This window comes from Geotrypetes seraphini, chromosome 1 (assembly GCF_902459505.1).
Source record: "Geotrypetes seraphini chromosome 1, aGeoSer1.1, whole genome shotgun sequence".
NCBI classification, from domain to species: Eukaryota; Metazoa; Chordata; class Amphibia; order Gymnophiona; family Dermophiidae; genus Geotrypetes; species Geotrypetes seraphini.
Window position 1 is genome coordinate 357,835,271 of NC_047084.1, and position 23,783 is coordinate 357,859,053.

General features: G+C 39.9%; 1 protein-coding gene across 5 annotated transcripts in view; it reads right to left on the reverse strand.

Moving 5' to 3' along the window:
• Positions 1 to 7,412: 7,412 nt before the first annotated feature.
• The window catches only part of WDFY3 (WD repeat and FYVE domain containing 3), a 642,313-nt gene continuing 625,942 nt past the window's right edge, over positions 7,413 to 23,783 (reverse strand). For all 5 annotated transcript variants that reach the window (XM_033914678.1, XM_033914667.1, XM_033914648.1 and 2 more), the window contains 2 exons: positions 17,584 to 17,781; positions 7,413 to 8,863 (listed from right to left, as the gene is read on the reverse strand). In XM_033914678.1, coding sequence (XP_033770569.1) covers positions 8,743 to 8,863; positions 17,584 to 17,781 — 319 coding nt within the window. In that variant the 3' untranslated portion in view covers positions 7,413 to 8,742. The remainder of the gene's footprint in view (positions 8,864 to 17,583; positions 17,782 to 23,783) is intronic.

Consider the following 23,783-nt stretch of genomic DNA (forward strand, 5'->3'; position numbering starts at 1 on the left):
ACGTTGAAGTCCCTTAGAGTTGGATCCGCTCCAGGTGGTGATGGTTTCACTGTAGAGTTTTATAAATCACTAGCTGATGCCCCAGCGTTGCACGGGTATTTAATTATAGCAATAACACTGTAAATGGATTCAAATAAAGATACTTTATAGTGGTGAAATAAATTATTTTTTTACAGCTTTATAAAAAGTACAATATTCAAATAATAATGTGAAATATTTGACAAAATGAATACAATACAACTAACACAAAACTTGATTATAAACAACATTTTTAGTTTCACCTCCAGGAGCAAGAACATATACATTCTTGGGTGAACCCACCCTTGAGCAAGCAACATAGAGTTGTCCATGGGAAAAACAGGGGGATCTTAAATCCACTCCACAGTATGTAATAGTCTGTCCTTGTGATTTGTTGATTGTGATAGAGAATGCAAGTCTCATTGGAATTTGCAATCTCTTAAACTGAAAAGGAAGATCTGTTGGAATAAGTGGTATCCGCGGGATAAATACGGTTTCACCTTGTCCCTTTCCGGTTAAGATAGTCGCTTCAATTACATTGGACAGTAACCTCTTTACACAAAGTCTTGTGCCATTGCAAAGTTTTGGTGGGTCAAGGTTGCTAAGTAAAATAACTGGAGATCCCACATCTTTTTACATTTTTTCCATTGACATGAATGGGTGAAATATGATTTTATGTTTGTAGCTCCGCCCACGTGTGCAGGTGGGCCGCGAGACCCACAGAACATATCACCCCAGGTAGTGAGGGATCTGCATATCAAGTTTCGTTCAAATCGGTCCCACAGCTTTTTACATTTTTCCCATTGACTTGAATGGGTGAAATCAGATTTTCTGTTTGTAGCTCCGCCCATGTGTGCAGGTGGGCCGCGAGACCCCCAGAACATATCACCCCAGGTAGTGAGGGATCTGCATACCAAGTTTCGTTCAAATCGGTCCCACAGCTTTTTACATTTTTTCCATTGACTTGAATGGGTGAAATCTGATTTTCTGTTTGTAGCTCCGTCCATGTGTGCAGGTGGGCCGCGAGACCCCCAGAACATATCACCACAGGTAGTGAGGGATCTGCATATCAAGTTTCGTTCAAATCGGTCCCACAGCTTTTTACATTTTTTCCATTGACTTGAATGGGTGAAATCTGATTTTCTGTTTGTAGCTCCGCCCATGTGTGCAGGTGGGCCGCGAGACCCCCAGAACATATCACCCCAGGTAGTGAGGGATCTGCATACCAAGTTTCGTTCAAATCGGTCCCACAGCTTTTTACATTTTTTCCATTGACTTGAATGGGTGAAATCTGATTTTCTGTTTGTAGCTCCGTCCATGTGTGCAGGTGGGCCGCGAGACCCCCAGAACATATCACCACAGGTAGTGAGGGATCTGCATATCAAGTTTCGTTCAAATCGGTCCCACAGCTTTTTACATTTTTTCCATTGACTTGAATGGGTGAAATCAGATTTTCTGTTTGTAGCTCTGCCCACGTGTGCAGGTGGGCCGCGAGACCCCCAGAACATATCACCCCAGGTAGTGAGGGATCTGCATACCAAGTTTCGTTCAAATCGGTCCCACAGCTTTTTACATTTTTTCCATTGACTTGAATGGGTGAAATCTGATTTTCTGTTTGTAGCTCCGCCCACATGTGCAGGTGGGCAGCGAGACCCCCAGAACATATCACCCCAGGTAGTGAGGGATCTGCATACCAAGTTTCATTCAAATCGGTCCCACAGCTTTTTACATTTTTTCCATTGACGTGAATGGGTGAAATCTGATTTTCTGTTTGTAGCTCCGCCCACGTGTGCAGGTGGGCCTCGAGACCCCCAGAACATATCACCCCAGGTAGTGAGGGATCTGCATACCAATTTGCGTTCAAATCAGTCCCACAGCTTTTTACATTTTTTCCATTGACTTGAATGGGTGAAATATGATTTTCTGTTTGTAGCTCCGCCCACGTGTGCAGGTGGGCCGCGAGACCCCCAGAACATATCACCCCAGGTAGTGAGGGATCTGCATACCAAGTTTTGTTCAAATCGGTCCCACAGCTTTTTACATTTTTTCCATTGACTTGAATGGTTGAAATCAGATTTTCTGTTTGTAGCTCCGCCCACGTGTGCAGGTGGGCCGCGAGACCCCCAGAACATATCACCCCAGGTAGTGAGGGATCTGCATACCAAGTTTCGTTCAAATCGGGCAAGCCGTTTTTGTGTTGGCAGCTTTTTACATTTTTTCCATTGACATGAATGGGTGAAATCTGATTTTCTGTTTGTAGCTCCGCCCACGTGTGCAGGTGGGCCGCGAGACCCCCAGAACATATCATCCCAGGTAGTGAGGGATCTGCATACCAAGTTTCGTTCAAATCGGTCAAGCCGTTTTTGCGTGATCGCGGCACATACACACATACATACACACATACATACCTCCGATTTTATATATATAGATTCCAAATTACCCTATTACCTCATCTTTTAAATTTATATCAGGTTCAACTAACTAAAGGTTGCATTTTAGGTACTATGGCAGAATCGTTAATTATTGTTTTGCCAAAGCCAAATAAAGATCACATGTTGGTTTCAAATTATAGGCCTATTTCTTTGATTAATGTAGATGGAAAACTGTTGGCTAAGTTATTGGCTTTGCGCTTTGCTAAGGCTCGCCCAAATGGATTTCGTGGCTCAAAGAGATTCTTCAAATAACACCAGATAGGCTCTTCACATGCTAAATTTAACAAAAAACATGGAAGATCCGGCCTTCTCTGTATCCTTGGATGCAGAGAAGGCCTTTGATCATATGGAATAGACCTTCATGTATCAAGCAATGGATTGGTTTGGTATTGGTTCAGGATTTATACGATTCAAACCTTGTATAGTGCACCTTCTGCCAGATTATATATTAATAATACTTTTTCAGAGCAGTTTTGTCTGGAGAGGGGAGTTAGACAAGGCTGTCCATTATCTCCTTTGCTATTTGATATTGTTCTGGAACCCTTGCTATTGGCTATTCAACAGGCAGAGGAGATACAGGGTATTCCTTATGCAGGTCGTGAATATAAGGTCTCTGCTTATGCAGATGATATTTTGCTTCATTTAAGGAATCCTGAATCTACCATTCTGCATTTACTAGATTTGATTGACCAATTTGGGAAATTTTCTGGATATAAAATAAATTGGAGTAAATTGGAGGTTCTTCCACTAAATGAACATTGTCCAAGAGGATTATTTAATTCATTCCCCTTCCTTTAGAAGGAAGAGGGTATAAAATATTTAGGTATTTGAATACAAAAAACATTGGACGAGATGATGAAAGTAAATGAAAAATCTTTATTGCTGAAGGTTACAGAAATGTGTGAGCAATGGAACCCTTTACATGTTTCTTGGTGGGGGAGAGTTCAAACAGTGAAGATGATGGTTTTGCCTGTGGTTTGCTACCAAATGGGTAAATAGCATTCTTACCAAATTTATTTGGCTAGGTAAAACTGCAAGAATTGCTTTAGTATCTTTACAAAAACCAATTGCGGCAGGTGGGGTAAATTTTCCTAATTTTTATGGATACCATCAAGCCTATATAATGTGTCAAGGTATGTACTGGATCTTCCCCAAGCTCATGGAACATCTCCCTGATTGGTTATATTAAGAGTGGCAACTTATGTCCCCATTACGACTGTCTCATGTGTTGAGTATCAAATTACCTAGATATGTTAAGGATAATAGTATTTTATTGGACACGTGGAAAGCTTTGAAATTTATTAATAAATTAACGGATATTCCAATAGAGAAATCTACTTTTCAATCCTTATGGCTAAACTCCAAGATTCAAATAGGCAGGTCTGGGATCTTCTGGAAGCATTGGATGCAGGCAGGCATTCGTACATTAGACGATGATATATCTAATGGAAAACTGCTTGATATTTCATGACTGTGCAAAAAACTCTGAGTAAGATGGTGAACATAATGGCTCTAGGGCACAGGTGTCAAAGTCCCTCCTTGTGGGCCGCAATCCAGTCGGGTTTTCAGGATTTCCCCAATGAATATGCATGAGATCTATTTGCATGCACTGCTTTTATTGTATGCTAATAGATCTCATGCATATTCATTGGGGAAATCCTGAAAACCAGACTGGATTGCGGCCCACGAGGAGGGACTTTGACACCCCTGCTCTAGGGGATCCTTGATAAAACAAATTGTTGCGAAACATGTCGGATCATGTAACCCAGTAGCATACTAAGCTAAGTATACAATTTATTGGAATATGTTTAAATAGAATAATCTCAAGGAAACTTCTAAAAAGATTATGGTGGATAAAAAAGTTTTTAAAAAGTTTACCTAAATAACTACAATAAAAGAATGTGGGCCAATGAGGAATAAAAACACCGGTATCCCTACCGCTATTGAACATTACTAAGGTGTACCTGAAGCCACATTTTGCCAGATTTGAAATATATGAGAGCATGTGGAACAACTTGTAATTTTGTGGAGAGGGATGTTGGATATTTTGGAGGTTGGGTGAATATTGGAGACTTGTGATATTTCATGACTGCATCAATCATTCGGTATTTCAAAGTCTCAAAATTATAGGTGGAGGCAGTTGAAGCAGGCCATTCAGAGTGGGTTCCTTGACTGGTGAAACATAAAAACTCATTATAGCTTGCAGATCCCTTGCTTCCAGACAGATTTTCTAGGACATCAGGCCGCCCGGTGGTATAAATTAATTTCTGAGTTCTTGAATTAAAAACTAAAATCTAATCTTAGAGACATTTGGAGCATTGAGATAAAGCAGTATATTTCTGTGTCTCGATGGCCACGAATTTGGACTTGGAGGATGAGGTGTTTGCGTCGGCATCTATGAGACAAACATGTTTTTTTTTTGTTGTTGCATAGGAATTTTTGGACCCCAGTTCATTTGCAAAAGATAGACAGTTCTAAATCTAATAGATGCTGGCATTGTCATTTTGATATAGTGACTTTGGATCTGTTATCTGTTGTCCTTTGATACTTAATTTTTGGAAGTCGATATGGGGTCAAATTAATGTTGTACTTGAGTCATCAATCCCATTAATTTATGAAGTCATAATATGTGGAACACTATTACATGTTAAACCCCCTATGGATTGTTATAAATGACGGCTTTTCTTAATTATGATGGGAATAGCCATGCAGATGATAACACGCAATTGGAAGAACTATGACCGACTTAACTGTCTTTTCTGGTGGGTGAATTTATGCTCCAGCTACAAATATGAAAAAATGAATGCTGAAATCTTGGGGCATAGTAATGTATTTAACTTGGTGTGGGGCCCATTGGCATCTTTTATTGCTTCTATATAGTTGTCATTTCTCTTTAATTTTTGTCTGATCTCCTTACATATCCAGTGTGAGAATGTATTACTACTTTAAATAAGAGTGGGTTATTGGAAGGATTATTGCATTTATATTATTGATTAAGCAAAGGGGGTTTGTGGGGGAGGAAAGATAACTTTTCTTGATTTGTTATACGTTCAGATTCATATGTATTGCAGTTACTACTTGAAAATCAAGATTAAAAAAAAAAAAAAAGAAAATGCCCCTCCACCTGTCTATATAGTCTACCTCTGACAAAATAGGAATATTTTTTCTATTGAAATTGTTTATGTCCAGACTGATCTTGTACACTGCCTTGGATAAATTTCTTCAAAAAGGCGTTAAATAGATCATAATACATAAATGAAAATAAATTCACTGTAGCCTGTTAAAATAATTATAATGATAATCCTGCCACAAACACCACTCATGCTCCTGGTTCTCAAAGGCTGCCCTAATCCTGCCACTGTTGCTTTAGCCTTCGAGGAACAACCAGTGATGATGTCATATGGAGTGTAGTAGCATGATCTGTTGTTTCTTTTTTCCTTTCCTGTGATGACCTTTCAGAACCATTGATCTAGAAAAATACATTACCTGGAAATTGTTTAGATAATTAAAACAAGACCAATTGCTGGAGGTAAACAACGGGTAATTTATTTGAAATGAAAAAAAAAAAATTATAGTATCTGAATTATTGTATTTAGTTATGCATTTTAGTTTGTGTTAATGTTATCCCTGTTTGTGTTGAAGACAAATTCACAATGAATATTCAGATTCTACAGACTGTTATGCTTGGCCTTTTTTTATTACCATTTTTGTTTTACATTCAACCACCAACCCCTCCCTCCCAGATACTGGATTCTGCAATATACAGTACAAAATTCCACAGTCTTAACCAGTTATCTTCCATTTTCTTCAGCTGCTGTACAAATAAATGGTCATTTATCAGGGCTCTCATGTTAATAAGAGGACAAAAAAAATATACATTGCACTGACACAAAAAGTCAGCTGTGTTAATCATCATGCAACAAGTAACAAAACTTGCTGAAATTAAAAATACTTTCTAAAAACTTTTAACGGCATAAATATTTTATACACAATTCATTTACCTGAACAAAAAGAAATATTAAAAATGATATGGGGCAAAGAAAATTCCTAATAATATTTGTACATAAGAAGGTGCAAAATAATTTATCTGACGTGTTTTGCTTTTTGGATAGATAAAAGCCGACGTCTATGCAGAATTTTACACTAAATACGACAATATGTTAAGAGTACATGAATGACTAAGTATACAGTCAAGAACAAGGCAGGAGAAACGTGCGAGGTACAGGACTCACACAGAATATAGACCCCCTGCTAATGGTACTGCAGAGCTTTTGAGTATAGTTTACACAGAACATTTTTTATTACTGTTCTTCGAAAATAAAATAGCCATTCTAGAAAAACAAAAGGTTTTCTTTTCCCTTTTGCACTAATTGCAAAATGGACATCAATTTATTCTTGAATAAAATGGGATGCCCAAAATGCTAGCTGCCAGAGGGAGCGTGAGCAAGCACATATATCAGTATCTACAATTCTGGTGGCCCGCTATCTGGCAAAAATGAAAAACTGCATTGTGTTGGAGCCTTAAAGCCTCCAACACAAGACCTAAACCCAAGGTTGTTCTGTTCATCATTGCCCATGCCCAAGCATATTTCCATCCATTAAAGAACATTACAAAGGAGATGAGATTTGGGTACCAATACTATTTTTGCTCTTTATTCTTAGTAACTTGCCAGTTCCAAGATATGCAATATCACTGGCACAACTTATGGTCCTAGTTACAAAAAAGGCCGTTTGCCTTCCTTTGTTTAAAAAAAAAAAAATACCCCAGTGTTGTTCAGTATTTAAATTTACTAGTACTGAAATGTGTGTGCACTTTTCTTATATACAAACATTGGTTTACAAACTGAGATGTAGAATCCCTGTATTTCCACTTCTTACCATACCTTTAAAGCAAAACAAAATCTCCATCTGCCTTTCCAATGCATGTTTCCTGATGTACTAATCTGGCAGCTTTTGTGCTGCATCTCATGTATGCCAAAAATAAATAACTGGATATTAAAATATTTGGATTTTTTTTTTTTTTTACATAATATACTGTAATCAAATACATATTCATTATCAACACTTTCCTTAATTACATACAGTGAACGCTCTTTAGCTGTTACTAGTTGTTGCCACAAAGGTTAACTCTTTGGGGCCTGCAGGTCCTGAGCCATTACCATTGGTTCAAGATTGTTCAGTATGCATTCCCGAAAGAATTACCCCTGCTCTTCTGTATAGTGTTTTAAAACAGGCACACATGTGGGAAAGCCAGATTCACTGGAGCCATTCCTGGAACATCTGCATCAAGAAAAATGAACGGTAGTGCATTACAGATAAGCTTTTCTTCATAGGTTTAAGGAGTAGTCACCTGACGCTTTTGGGGGTGAAATTAGCTGGTAACCAGTTACCATTTAGCAATGTTAGCTAATGGGGGGAAAAGAAGGTAAAGCAAGAAAATCTTATGGTGTTAAGAAACTTAGTTATTCAATTAATTTTCTGCCAACTCTGAGTCCTATTTAATCAATGCAGATAGTTTGCATTCAGAAGGTGCTCTGTAGTTTCCATAAACGGCTTACTTCAAAGCAAGATTCCAGGAACAAGCTAAATTAGAACATGGAACGACAAGAACAATAAACCCCCCATACAAAATGACATTTAAAGAAAGGAATATGCACATGACACCTCTGATGTGCGCTGAGACAGGCTGCTGTACATTTCTAATGTCCAAATACGCAAGCTGATCAACAGGATGACAGATGACAAAGGAATCATAGGGAAGTCATTAAATTAGTCATTAGCATAAGTCCCATGTAACAGGTGAATAATTCAATTTGTATTTAGATAAAAAGGCAGTTGCACCTATTTACAATATACACAGTTGACAACAAAAGAGGCAGATGTATTACCATCTCCCTCGAGAGTCATGGTATCCACAGGAGGATGGGGTGCTCTGCAGAATGCGACAAGATGAGAATGAGCAATTATTAAGGGTGTAAGTTTTTGCTGTGAGCAGCATATACATGGGATCATTGTATGTGGTGCTACCACAATCATCTTCTGTGTCAGTCGTCTACTCTCTCCACTCCCTCCTAACCCTGATCATGACTCGAACTCCATGATCCATTTTTCTTAATTTCAGTGCTTCAAAAGAGCAAAGCGGCATGTAAACTCAAAAAATATTTTGTTCCCCTCTGAGTGCTCTGCATAAAAAAGTGCCACAGGATGTCATTCAGTGGGTTTATACTCCGGGATTGCTCTCCCCTTCTCCTTGGCTGGGTTACAGCTTTTAGACCTGCCAGTTGAGTCTTTCCTAGTTTCTGCAGCTCTCCTCTGAGCCTCGTTCATGTTGCAAGTTATAGTAACAGTTTTGACACACTCGCACCGGAGAGGAGATTTTCAAACGTTTAATCTCAGACTGGAACCGACTGCACCTATAAGGAGATTGGAAAAAAAAAAAAAAAAAAAAGGATAAATCAAAGAAATAAAGGTTTTTGTAGGCAGCATTCAATCTAGTCAAATTGCTTGCAAGACCAGGTGGCAGGCACAATGTGTATTTTTCAAACTCATTAAGTACAGAAAACTGCACTCTTATTCCACTGTGTAAGTCAGCACCAAATTTCTCTGCCACCAAGAGTGTAGCGAGGGGCCCAATACATCAAAAGGGCCTCCTTAAACTTTCAACCTATATCTTTTTCCCTTATAAATTTATTTATACATTTTTAGACATTTCCCCTCATTTCATATGTGTATATACAAGGGACTTTCAAAAAGTTTCCACATTTTTATTTTTTTTAAACACTATTTATTAAATATTACATTACATTACATTACATTAGGGATTTCTATTCCGCCATTACCTTGCGGTTCAAGGCGGATTACAAAAGGTTAATTTAAAAAAGACAGAATTACAATGATTAGCTAGAGAGGTAAGTTGTAGATCTTAAGAGCATTTAGAGGTCGTGTTGTTATTGCTGTTTCAGGAATTTCTTGAAAAGTGTGGTTTTTATTTCTTTTCTGAACGTCCTATAGTCTGGGGTGGTCATCAGAAGGTTGGAGATCTGGTTGTCCAGTCTTGCGGCTTGAGTGGCTAGGAGGCCGTCGTGTAGTTTTGTTCTTTTTACTTCCTTGATTGGGGGGGGTATGAATGGGGAGTGCGTTTTTCTGTGTCTAGTACTGGGTGCTTGGATGAGGCGATTGTTCAGGTATGATGGGCTGTCTCCGTGTAGGGTTTTAAATAATATGCAGTAGAATTTGAATTGGATTCTTTCTTGGATTGGGAGCCAGTGTGAGTTGATGAAGGCTTCAGTGATGTGGTCATGTTTTTTCAATGAGTAGATGAGTCTCAAAGCTGTATTTTGGATTGTTTGGAGTTGTCTTATCGTAGTTGCAGGACATGGAAGGAAGAGTATGTTACAGTAGTCCAATATACCTAGTATTAGGGATTGTACTATAAGTTGGAATTGTGTTCTTTCAAAGAATTTTCGGACTTGTCTCAGGTTTCTCATGATTGCGAATGATTTTTGAATTGTTTTATTTATTTGCGGTTGCATTGTGCAGCATCTGTCTATGGTCATGCCTAGTAGTTTTATGGTGGTTTGGATGGGATATTTGGTTGCGTTTATGTCTAGGTTGGTTGTGGTTTGGATCTTGTCATTTTCTAGGAGGATGAATTTGGTTTTGTCTTGGTTGAGTTTAAGTTTGTGATTTTTCATCCAGGTTGTGACTGCTTCAAGTGTTTGGTGAAGTTTGTCTGTCATGGTAGGTTTGGAATGATCGTATGGGACGAGGATGGTGATGTCATCCGCATAACTATAGGAGGTTATGCCTAGATTATCCAGATGCGTTCCTAGAGAAGCAGTGTAGAGATTGAAGAGGGTAGGGGATAGTGGAGATCCTTGTGGTACGCCGCAGGGGTTTGACCAGGATTCTGACTTTTCTTTGTTTGATTTTACACTGTAGGTTCTGAGTTTTAGGAATCCTTCAAACCAGGAGTATACTTTATCTGAGATGCCTATTGCATCTAAGATCTGTAGAAGGATGTTGTGGTCTACTAGGTCGAATGCCGCCGATAGGTCCAGTTGTATGAGTAGCATTTTTTTCCCTGTACTAAGTTGTTGTCTGACGGTATCCATAAGGGAGCCTAGTAGTGTCTCTGTGCTGAAGTTTGTTCTGAAGCCTGATTGCATGGGGTGGAGTAGGTTGTGGTCCTCTATGTAATTGGTGAGGAGTTTGGCTACTATGCCTTCTATAATTTTGACATATAGCGGAATTGAGGCTATAGGTCTAAAGTTAGATGGGAGGTTTTGTGGTGCTTTTGGGTCTTTTTGGATTGGGGTGATGACAATTTCGCTGAGGTCAGCAGGGAATGTGCCTTCTGTGAGCGTGAATTGTATCCATTGTAGAGTTATGGTGCGGAATTTTACACTAGAGGTGGTAAGGAGATATGAGGGGCAATGGTTGAGGTCACAGGAGGCATGGCTGTATTTTTTGTAGAATTTGTTGAATTCTGACCATTGTATGTTAGGGAATTGAGTCCAAATTCTGTCTGCTGCGATTGCCTCTTTTCCTGTAGGGTGGATTGTGATTGGATTTTGATGGGATGGGTTAAGGATGAGTGTGGCTCTGGTGTTGGTGATTTTGTTCTTGAAGTGTTCTGCTAAGAGGGTGGGTGATGGTGGAGGTGTGTTCGTGGTGGTAGTGTATGGTTTGGTGTCTGTTAATTCTTTCAGGATTTGGAATATTTTTTTGGAATCTTGTGTTTCCGTGCCTATGAGATTAGTATAGTAGCTTTTCCTCTTATCTTTTAGTAGATTTTTGTATTGTTTGTTGATTTTTTTCCAGTCGGTTTTTGTTTGATCTTGGTTCTTTTTTCTCCATTTTCTTTCTAATCTTCTACACTGTCTTTTGAGTTGGAGTAATTCATTATCAAACCATTGGTCTGATTTCCTGCTGGTTCTGGTTTTGGTTTGTAGGGGTGCCAGATCATCAAGGATGTTGGTGGATACATTTTTCCAGTGGGAGATGAAGTTTTTTGGGTCGCAGTCTTGGATAGTTTCGTCTACATTTGACCAGAAAATGGTTGGGTCGATATGTTTGCGTGAGGTATATGTGGTTTTTTTTGATTGAGGTGTGTGTTTGGTCTTGGTCCAATTGATGTTGAAGTTATAAATGTAGTGGTCTGACCATAGGGATGGGGACCATGTTCCGTTAGGAGTTTGGATTGCTGGATTGGATGGTTGGTGAGACATGAATGCAGCAATGTCCAGTTGATGACCTTTTTCATGAGTGGTTTGTGGGTTTAGGATCTGGAAGGATAAGGCATTGAGGAAGGATAGACAGTTATTTGCTGGTGTGGAGGTTGTGTCTTCTAGGTGTAGGTTTAGGTCTCCTAGGATGAGGTTATATTCAGCTGTTAGTGAGTTTTGGTAGATGAAGTTTTCAAATTCAGGTCTCACTGTGGTCCAGTTTCCTGGTGTTATGTAGCAGAGCAAGCAGTTTAGAGAGTTTTTTAGTGTTGGGTTTGTGAGTTGACACGCTAGGAAATCCATTTGTGGAGAGGATGTTTTCTCAAGTATGTTTAGAGTTAGGGAGTTCTTGATTATTATTGCTAGTCCTCCTCCTCTTTTTTTCTCTCTGCAGGTTACTGTTATTTTGTATCCTGGCGGGCATACTTCTTTTATTCTAGGGTCTGTGTCTGAGGTTAACCAGGTTTCAGTGAGGAATAGGCAGTCAAGTTTTTCTGTTTTTATCCAATTTTTTATGTTTTCTGTTTTGGGTCCTAGAGATCTGATGTTAACATAGGCACATGTAAGGGAGGTCGTGTCGGTCTGGGGAATGTAAGTTGTTTCCGGGTATATGAGTGTTGTGGGAGTTGGATGAGATTTTGTTTTCGGAGGTGTTGATCTTCTTCTCCAGATAACAGTGATGGGGTGTTGAGTGCTGGTGTGGTGGTTCGGGTTTCTTGATGTGAGTATTCTTCTGTTGGGAATTTGGAAGTTGGTTGTACTGGCGGTTGATGTTGTGGTGGGTAAGTTGTTTGCTGTTGTTTTCCAGCTAGAGATGAGGAGGATTATCAGAAGGGTGGCTAGTTTGTGTGTATGCAGGGAGAGCTTCATGTTTGATGTCTGGTTCGGAGTGTTCGGAGTGTTAGGTAGAGGGAATGGTTCTCTCTTAGAGTCCTGGTTGGAGGAGGGGGAGGAGCGGGGATCTTTCGCTCCTTACCTTATAATGGAAGTCGGCAGGAGGTCCGGTGGAGTGGTCTCTGGGGCGTTGGTGTTCCCGTTTCCAAGGTCCGCTGGTGCTCCTCTCAGGTGCTCCACGAAGGCGCTCACTAAGGCGCAGGCGCCTTTGTCGTGCGCCTTTGTCGTGCGCCTTCGTCGGCACGCCGAACGGCGGCGCGCCGTTGGTGCTGTGTCTTTTTATTCTAATTGTCCTCCTGCGGGATCGGGGGGGCGGAGCAGGGCTCCCACGCCGGCCCGGTCGTGCTGGAAAATGGCGAGTGCTGGCGCTGTGTCTTTTTATTCTAATTGTCCTCCTGCGGGATCGGGGGGGCGGAGCAGGGCTCCCACGCCGGCCCGGTCGTGCTGGAAAATGGCGAGTGCTGGCGCTGTGTCTTTTTATCTCAAATTCAAACTACACCACTACCTGCATGGTGAGTTGGGTTCCTTGACTGACTAGTCATGTGTCATTCTACAACAGTGTTTCCCAACCCTGTCCTAGAGGACCACCAGCCAGTCGGGTTTTTGGGATAACACTAATGAATATGCATGAGATAGATTTGCATATAATGGAGGTGATAGGCATGCAAATCTGCTCCATGCATATTCATTAGGGCTATCCTGAAAACCTGATTGGCTGGTGGTCCTCTAAGATAGGGTTGGGAACCACTGTTCTACAACACACCTTCTTAACCACTTCTCCTGCCCCATCCATTTCCTGTGAAAATGTGAGTGTGGAAACTTTTTGAAAAACCCTCACATATCCATATTTTTCTATCTATATCTATGTATCTTTTTTTTAACAGATACTGTATTTTTCACCATTATCACCTCCTTCCCTAAATTCCCCTTTTCAGCTGTTTAAGTGAAGAGCCATTGCACCAAGTTTATTTTTTACCAAATTTTTATGGTGCCCCTTTCATCCCTATCCCACCCTTGACTTGATCAGTGTCTTCTTTTTGACTTCTATGCTATGGGTAAAGGAAAGATGAGAGAAGACGCAACTTCATAAAATAGATTTTGCTCACTGAAAAGCAGTGTTGGTTTTCCTACTAACATTGATTAAAATACTGTTTTAATGGGGGAGAAGGTATTTTCCCTTCCCCCCTCCTTTCCAAGGGTTCTGCTTCTCCCCATTTCCCTTTGGAAATCTTGAGAGGCTCACAGCGTCTTCATTAGGCTGTTGGCTGCTGCTTCTGAGGCTGCATGAAGGCTGGCTGGCAAAGGATGCCACTAGAGCAGTAGTGATTTTGCCTCTCTTCCTCCTCAGGCCTAGCTCACCTTCAAAATCTATAGTTCTAGGTGTTCCCTCCCATTCTGAGGATTTGTTATTGCTGATCTTCATTTAATCTAGCTTTGAGAAAGAGTGGGATAGGTTTTGTTATCAATGGTGGATCCATTGCTATCTAGACTCTTAAGTGGTAAAACAATTTCTGATTGTATTCCTCTTTTGGAAACAAATATTGATTAGGGAGCAATTCTTTAAAGTGGCACAATGCGGCGTAGTAACTTCAGTTCTACAACAGCTTAAAGATGTGCCTTAGCCATTCTAGAATACTAGCACATTGCTGCTTTAGCGTGCCAAGATTTAGGCATAACCGCTTATGCCATCTCAATAGCAGGCATAAGTGAGAGCTTGTCTAGGTGCGCCATGCAATGCACACAACAGAATTCTAGAAGTTGCATGTAATTAGATTTGAATGCACTGTTTACAGAATGGTGACTAGCACTGCTGCTCTTAACTGCCAACTGGTGCCAATCATGAACATAAATTCTAGTATTCTATAAATATTAGTACTTTGTGCCTAAATTAAGTTGCCCTTTACAGCATTGCCTTTTAGGAATCTACATTTAGGACAAATTCCCACAACTTGTGAAAAAGACATCACTAGATTATTTCTTAATATGATTTGCTAATACTGAATTTGCCATTTAGTTCTAAAGTGGTCAAGAAAATGGTTTGGCCCAACCTACAGATTTTTTTAAAAAAATATTTGTCTAAAAAGCTTCTTTTTTTTCATCCTAGGCAGTCAGGATTACACGAAGAACACATCACTGAAATAGTTCTTCTTGATTCTGGAAAAAAAGCCATCTTTGGACCACAGCGTAGCTTTTACTTTCTTGATCATTCTCTTCTTCTTAGTAGCTTATCCAATTTTCTCTCCCTGATCATAGTTTTCATACTTTTCCAGAATGTATTTCCATACATGTGCCTATTTTGTTAATTTTTTCCGACCATAATTATTCAAGATCTAGGTATGAGCAGATACTATTAGGTAATCATCATCATCCAAGATTCTTGGACCTGACCTGGATGTCTTGAATCAGTATCTAGATGTTGCCATAGACTGACAGAGGGAAAATAGATTGATATTATTTGGTTTTCAAGGATGAATATCCCCTTTACTTTTTAGCCCACAAGATTCTGAAAAGTCTGTTGAACTAACCAATACACTTACCAAATTAGATGACATATGATTTGTCTTTGTCTTTTAAGCCTCAAATTTCATCAGTGGTTAACTATAATTATACTTGCAAAGCTTTGCTCTAGTCAGAACTTACTATTGATAAGAAAGATCTTCTTTTATTTCTTCATACTCTATTTTAAATTCAACTTATTACTGCAATTCTCTTTACAATGGTTTCCAATCTAGGACACCAAAGTTGGTCCAGGACATATAAATACTGCTGTTAAATTGTTATATAGGGCTCCTTTTATGAAGCCGCGTTAACGGCTTTATCGCACGTGACTTTTTATCACGTGCTAACCCCCGCACTAGCCGAAAAACTACCGCCTGCTCAAGAGGAGGCGGTAGCGGCTAGCGCGGCCGGCAGTTTAGCGTGCGCTATTACGCGCGTTAAACCGCTAACGCGGCTTCGTAAAAGGAGCCTCTAGTGTTCAACATTTTAACCATATCTCCTCTCTAACTTATAAGCTTAAATTTAAGATAAATCTGTTTGCACATACCTGTAGAGTCTTTTATTCTGGATTTCTCAAATATCTTGCCAATTTTTTCATTGTTTATTTACATTCTCAGCAACTGAGAACTTCACAAGCAAATTGAACGTCTCTACCCACACCTAGCAATGTATGCTTAGAAACTACTAGGAATCCTATATTTTCTTGCCTGGATCCCCAATTTAAAAACATTTACCTTTTTGATCTCCACTTAGAATTATCCTATCCTAAATCGAGAAGGGACTAAAACATTGTTTTTTTACTCAAGCTTTCTCTGACATCAATAAGAGGCAGCCCTCCTAATTAGTTACAATTAGTCCCTTGTTTACTTTTAAGAAATTGTATCATATTTTACTTTTTAATTTCTAGTTTGAATTTTATTTTCTCAAGCTGAATTTGACTATAGTTAATTGTTATTTTATTTATTTTTATATTTTGTTAAGGTTATTAAACCACCTCCATGGTACACTAGGGCGATCCATGGTAGTGTGCAAAAAAAAATTTCAACCTTGTAAAATCTTGTCTCCACAAGGCTTATTTTTATCCACTTGGTATGTTTTACTCATTTGTCAAATTTCAGCTTGATTAGACAATATTTAGAGGTCACCCCAGCATGCACTGTTTGCTTGTGTGTATATAGGTGATTGCATAAAATTAGTTTATATGGTGTCGTCTAGTTTGCGATCTGCACCTGAAAACTGGCTCCTTGGGAAGCCAGTCTGTCAACTGCTAGACTGCCACATGAACTGGATGTTCTTCAACTTTCATCACTATGATGAAGGAAAACCTTTAACGAAAAGCTATAAGTTGGCATGTGAATCAGCGATGGTGATATGGGATCAAGCCAAGATACCGACACAACATATAGACTCTCGCATTAGGAAATTGAAAACTGTTGCAAACAAGGCGCTGACAGCCATTTCCAGACATCTATGGTTTCTCTCCAAGCAGCTAGCAGCACGTGCCTTTCTTGATGACAGAATCATACCAGAAACAAAGATATGAATGGTGCAAAACTTACAGCGTCCACCATTGCCAGACATTCCATGACGTCTCGTGAGTAAAAATAAAATGGAACCTGTGACCTTTGAAAGTCTTGCAACACAGAAAACACTGTCATTTTTTGATCTCTTGATTGAAGGAGGCTCAACAAAAGCAAAAATATTCCTGATGAAGCATCTCACAGAGTGGACTGATGATCCAGTTTTTAAGGAACTTTGGAATCGGGCATCTAAACTGACTGTTGTTAATGATGTAGCAAAATGAGGGATAAGCCTCATTGAAAAATACAATGATACTTTGGCAAAAGATGACGAACAGAAGCAATTTGTTCTTTGGCTGGTGGCAAGCCACTGAAAGAAGTTTCCTGTTGATTATTTGTCGAGTGCACAAGAATTACAATATACTATTAAACTTAGGGCTCCTTTTACAAAGATGCGCTAGTGTTTTTAGTGCACGCACAAGATTAGTGCATGCTAGCTGAAAAATTATCGCCTGCTGAAAAGGAGGCGGTAGCGGCTAGAACGCGGGGTATTTTAGCGCACACTAAGCACGTGCTAAAATTGCTAGCGCACCTTTGTAAAAGGAGCCCTTAGTGGTAGTTTAAAAAAACAGCGAGGTGGGGCAACCCCTAAACTTTGGGTTTTTTAAGTAAACTTTTGTGTGTTTTTCAGTTTTATATAAAGAAAATTAGCCTTGTGGACAAACAAAATATGTTAATTTTTTTGGGACCACTCTAATGGTACACCCAGCTCAACTAGCCATGACAGATGAGGAATTTAAACTCAAATCTTCTATACTACAGCACTATATCTCAACCCTCTGGACCTGCCCCAATTCAGTTTTTTTACTCTATTACTGCAAAATAACAGATTTAGAAACTTTCCCAGCAACTAAGTAACATGACTTTCCCAATGAGGGTGTGGAAGTGAAGAAAGGGAGCAAGTTCCAGGACTTCATGTAAGTGCCATCTTACTTCTGGCAGAAGAGCTGCCCACAGTTCCTGCAGTGGTGACGCCTCTCGGTGAGAGAAAACCGGACAGCACATCCTGAGCAGCAGTCTCCTCCCTCATCCTTCACCCAGTGGTCAGCAGCAGAGCGACCAGGCTGGTCACTAACGGACCAGCTAAACACCCTCCCACGGCTGTCCCCTACCAGGATACGGCTGTGATCCCTAAAGGAACAAAGAACAAAAAAAATAAAAGTGGTCAGAAGCTCAATAACAGGAATCAGTCCATCAGACCTCACATATATATGACCCTATAGCGATAATATTTGTAAAAACACAGTTCAAGACTGCCAAGAAGGCGCAATTCTCTAGAAGAATTTCATTACATATCCTGTCTTGCATTAATACTGATGCTATAGGATGGAAGCAAAGCTGTCAAAGAGGAACGGGAATGAACTGGTTCAAATCTCAGCACTGGAATTTCCTGCAGGTGATCTCCAGTATTGCAAAATCTGCAGCAGGATGTGATAGTTCATGAGGTCTAATTCTGAACCTGCTCACTCTGCGAGCTAGAGAGTCAGAGTGGTGGTGCATTGCATTGGGTGGAAATTCCCTGTTCTTGTGTTGAGATAGCCCTGCAGCTCAAAATTATCATCTAACATGGAAGTCTTGGGGAAAAAAATGCAGATAGGTTTAAATGGCAGACTAATCTGACAGCCAATATGATAGAATATCATTGGGGAGTTTGTGTCTGACAAAATATACTTAAAACAATGCAAATCTTTTTTTAACATTATTTTTATCAAAATATTTAACTTACTAAAAAGAGGGAATTGTAATAACAAAGAAGGTGATAGATACTATCACAACTTATATTGATCACCTATTCACAATCTGTAAATCTCTCTGTATAAAAATTAACTACACATGATTCTATGTGCTTAATGGTGAACGCTCAGACCCACAACTATATCCCAGTGAAAAATCACGGAGAAGCTGTGTAAAGAGACCATCATTGCGATTTCACAGTCTCTCCCACCAATACTATCACATTAACAACTCCAAAAAGAGGACCAAAAACAACTTATCTGAGTATGGTGGTGGTGTAGTCATTACAGCTGCTCGGGGTACATTCTTAATCACCTCAACTGAACCAGGTACAATTTCACCGACCCCCCAACCCAGGTTTCACCGGTTGGCTTCATCAGGAGGGGAATGGGAAAGCAACTTCCTTTGTCCAACATACAGAACGCTCTGGCGTCGCGTTACTGTTAATGTGATAGTATTGGTGGGAGAGACTGTGAAATTGCAATGATGGTCTCTTTACACAGCTTCTCTGTGATTTTTCACTGGGATCTGAATGTTCACCATTAAGCACATAGAATCATGTGTAGTTAATTTTTATACAGAGAGATTTACAGATTGTGAATAGGTGATCAATATAAGTTGTGATAGTATCAAAATATTTAACCATAACAAAATGTAACTCTTACAATGCAACAACCATCAAACGAAGATAATCCCCATTCTTTCTTAATATTGCTTTTTGCTCCTTATTGCCATCTACTGCCCCTCTGCCCAGCTCTGGTTCTTCTCCCAGATCTTCCATTCATTTGCCTCATCAATGCCATAACCCCAAACCCCTTAATTCCTTAGTACCTCCCCTAAATCTTCTAAACTACTCTCTGTCTACTTCTTCCACCTAAACTCTCTTGCTTCCTGTAATGTCATTTACTTCTCCGGTATCTGATAATTCACTATTCTACCCTCTTCCCCTTATTTCTTTCCAAACTTCAAATCTGTTAGCTTATCTTTTATTTCTATTAACCCCAATCTTTGCTTCCAGGTGTCCACTTTGGGTGCCTCGGGCTTCTTCCAACTTACTGTCACTTCACATTTTATAGTAACATACCTCATTTTCAGAAGCTTTCTAAACTCTCTAGTGAACTTTGCTGATATCTTCCCCAATAAAAACAGTTTCAATTCCAAGTCCATTCGTGCCCCCTACTAATTCCCCAACCTTCTATGTTACTGCTTCCCAAAACTCATTTATCATTGGACAAGTCCACCAAATATGCAAAAATTTATCCTCCTTCTGGTAACTCTCTCCAACATTTGTTTTGATGCCCCCAGGTACATTGATTTAATCCTGGTTGCCACCTATAGATGACCATACATGCATTTCCTTCAAAAGCATACATGCAGACACCTTGCCTGCCTCTTTCAAAATACCCGCCATCCTCCTCTAATAGCTTTTCCCTAAATCTTTTTCCCCAATGTGTCATAATGTTAGGAACAAATTTATCTCCAGTAATATATTAACCAGCTGTACTGAGTTCTTTTTTTTCCTTTGTATTTTTGCTGAATTAATTCTTCCAATAAACTTATCTGATTATTTTAAGTTACATTTCTGGTCTCTTTTGTTAGATACTGGGGTGGTATATTATATGAAAGATGATTTTATGAACTTGAGAACAGTTTCCCAACATTAGCTTAAATAAAAAAATACAGGCCTTGGATAAAATCATAGCCAAAAGAGAAAAGTTTACACATTTGGTAAATTGCTCAGTGCAGTTTTACCCTAACAATAAAGCAAACCTTCTTACAACCCTCCCCCTAAGCAGTCTTTAAAATCTTAGGGCTGTTTTTACGAAGGCGCGTTAGGGCCTTAACACGCGGAATAGTGTGCGCTAAAATGCTGTGCGCGCTAGCCGCTACCGCCTCCTCTTGAGCAGGCGGTAGTTTTTGGGCTAGCGTGTGCTATAGCGTGCGCTAATCTGGTGAATGTACTAAAAACACTAGCGTACCTTCGTAAAAGGAGCCCATAGTCATTGGAACATTGCTGCATATCAAACCTCATACATAGGCAGGCTTTTATTGATTATGACAGGGATAGGTATGCAAATGATAACCCGCAACTGGAAAAATTGCGATCACCTCAACTTTCCGTTTTGGTGAAACATAGAAATTGACGTCAGAAAAGGGCTATAGCCCATCGAGTCTGCCCATACCAATGACCCACTCCCTGACTTTTACTCCCCTATAGATCCCACGTGAATAACCCATTTTCTCTTAAAATCTGACACGCTGTTGGCCTCAATCACCTGCTGAGGCAGCTCGTTCCAATGATCGACCACCCTTTCAGTGAAGAAGTACTTCCTAGCATCACCTTGAAATTTCCCTCCCCTGATTTTCAGCGAGTGTCCTCTGGTTACCGAGGGCCCTGTAAGACTAAAGATATCATCTTTCACCTCTATACGCCCCGTGATATACTTAAAGGTCTCAATCATGTTCCCCCTCTCTCTTCGCTCTTCCAGTGAGTACATCCGCAGTTTTTTTAGCCTTTCTTCATACGTGAGATCCCTGAGCCCCAAGACCATCCTGGTAGCCATTCGCTGAACCGATTCAATTCTCAACACATCTTTCCGGTAGTGTGGTCTCCAGAATTGAACACAATACTCGAGATGAGGTCTCACCATGGATCTGTACAGTGGCATTATGACGTCTGGTTTTCTGCTGACAAAACCCCTACGGATGCAGCCCATCATTTGTCTTGCCCTGGACGAAGCCTTCTCCACCTGATTGGCAGCCTTCATATCATCGCTAATGATCACTCCTAAATCACGTTCTATCGTGGTCCTGGACAAGGTTTCACCATTTAGTGTGTAAGTTCTGTGTGGATTTTTTTTGCCTAGGTGCATTACTTTACATTTTTTAGCATTGAAGCCTAGCTGCCAAGTTGATGACCACTGTTCCAGCTGCCGTAGGTCCTGCGTCATAAAGTCAGGCACACCGCTTTTGCCTACTATGTTGCATAGTTTGGCGTCGTCGGCAAACAGTGATACTTTTCCTCTAAGCCCTTGGGTCAAATCTCCTATGAATAAATTGAATAGAATCGGCCCTAAGACGGAGCCCTGAGGTACTCCACTCGTCACAGCTGACGTTTTGGAGGGGGTACCGTTTACCATCACCCTTTGAAGCCTACCATCTAGCCAATCCTTTACCCATGTAGTGAATGTATCCCCTAATCCCATCGATTTTAGTTTGTTCAACAGCCTGCGGTGTGGGACGCTATCAAAAGCTTTGCTGAAGTCCAAATATATCACATCCAGGGACTCCCCGGCATTCAGATGACTGGTCACCCAGTCAAAGAAATCAATCAGATTAGATTGGCAGGACCTTCCCCTGGTAAATCCGTGTTGATGTGGATCACGTAAATTTTCTTCATCTAGAATTTTGTCGAGTTTCTGTTTGATCAGTGATTCCATGAGTGGGCCAATTTATGTTTAGGGTACAAAAACGAAAAGATGAATGCGGATATGTTGGGGCTTGGCAAATTATTTAATTTGGTTTGGGGCCCATTGACAACCTTTGTTAATTCAACATAGTTGTCTTTGTTTAAATTTTTTGTTTATTTTTATACATATCCAGGATGGGGGGGGAGAGAAGGGATATCTTTTTGGTTTATTTCTTGATTAAATTGTTGGATGGGAGGGGAGGGATATTTATCTTCTGCATTGTTATTAATGGAATTTAAGTGCTTATTTTGTTATTAATGCTTGTATAATTCATGGCACTTTGTATTGGCTTTGAAAAATTAATTAAGATTTAAATAAATAAATAAATAAAATAAAATCTTAGTCATTCACCCCTTTTAATGTTTTCGAAACTCCCCATAGCCTAATCCACTTCCCTTTCCTGTTCCCTGGGCCTTCAAAATATGATGATAATAATAATAATAACAGTTTATATACCACAATACCGTGAAGTTCTATGCGGTTTACAAAAGATTAAGAGAAGGTACAAAATGATTGAACATAGGAGAGGAGAGCGAGAGAGGGTACAATATCACTGTACCTGAATCAGTAGCAAAAAGTCTCCCCCATCAAAGTCTCTATTTCTCTTTTAATTCAGCAAATGTTAGATATCTCCCCTTATTCATCAACTGATTAAACCATGATAAGCCCAGTTTATCCCATCTCTCAATCCCACATGTCTCTTGCTACCACAAATGATTCCAGCATAATTGTTGACAGGCTGGACACCCCCCCCCTTTCTCCACACCCCTAGTAAATGCTCTGTGAAGGGATTATCTACTTCTTTCAACCACTCACTCTGCTCTGTCATCCAGGTTAGGCACTTTAGTTTGTACTTCCCACATACCCATGGTTCTGTTTGTATAATCAATTTATACTCTTTCATCTCTCAATCCAAAATATGCATCATCTATGCTGTCAAATAATAAATTCTACAGTTTAGCAATGCCAGGACCCCCTTCTTTTTGTTCTTATATAAAATACTTATAGATACTTGAGGTCTCTTTCTTCCCCAGAAAAACGTTGGTATCATACCCTGTCTTGCCTCCAACCCCCCCTCCCCCCAGGGACCACAACTGGAGCACCTGGAACAAATACAGCATCCTTAGAACAGCATTCATCTTAATCACTGCTATTGTGCCCCACCAACATAGGTAGCTCTCATCACTGCCTAGATCTTCCATTATGCCTTTAAAACACTTTTCCATAATCATATAATTTTCCTAAATCAACCTGTCAGGACCCCCAAATATTTAACTTATTTTCCTATCTAAAGGGGATGTAGCTTTGTAACTTTCCTACTGCATCCCCCTCCTAAGTAAGGCCTCTATTTTATCCATATTAACTGTAAACCCTGCAATATCCTCAAATTATTTTAGTTTTTCTTCAACACCAGAAACTAAAGCATCAGATGAGTCATGTACAACAGAATATTGTCTGCAAATAGTGCAATCTTGTGTTCCTGAGCTCCCACTATTATTCTCTCAATATTACCATTCTTCCTAATTTTCTCTGCTAATGTTCCACTGACAGATGTGAGAATAGTGGGCACCCTTGCCTCTTCCCTGCTCCAGCCCAAAAGGTTTTGAATACCTTCCATTCTCTTTGATCCTTTCTTCTGGGTTTTTTTTTCCTCATACAGTTTCCACACCCAGGAGATGATATTTTCTCTGAGCTTCTTTTACTGTATCACCCCCATCAGGAACTCCAAATCCACCCTATTGAATGGCTTCTCCATGGTGATAGCCAACATCATTGCTTGTTCCTTCCCCTCTGTGCCTTCTATCTCAAGTGCAACCCAGGGAATTATAGGCCGGTCAGCTTAACCTCAGTTCCGGGGAAGATGGCCGAATCGCTAACCAAGGACAGCATCAATGAGCATATAGAAAAAAATAAACTGATGAGAACTAG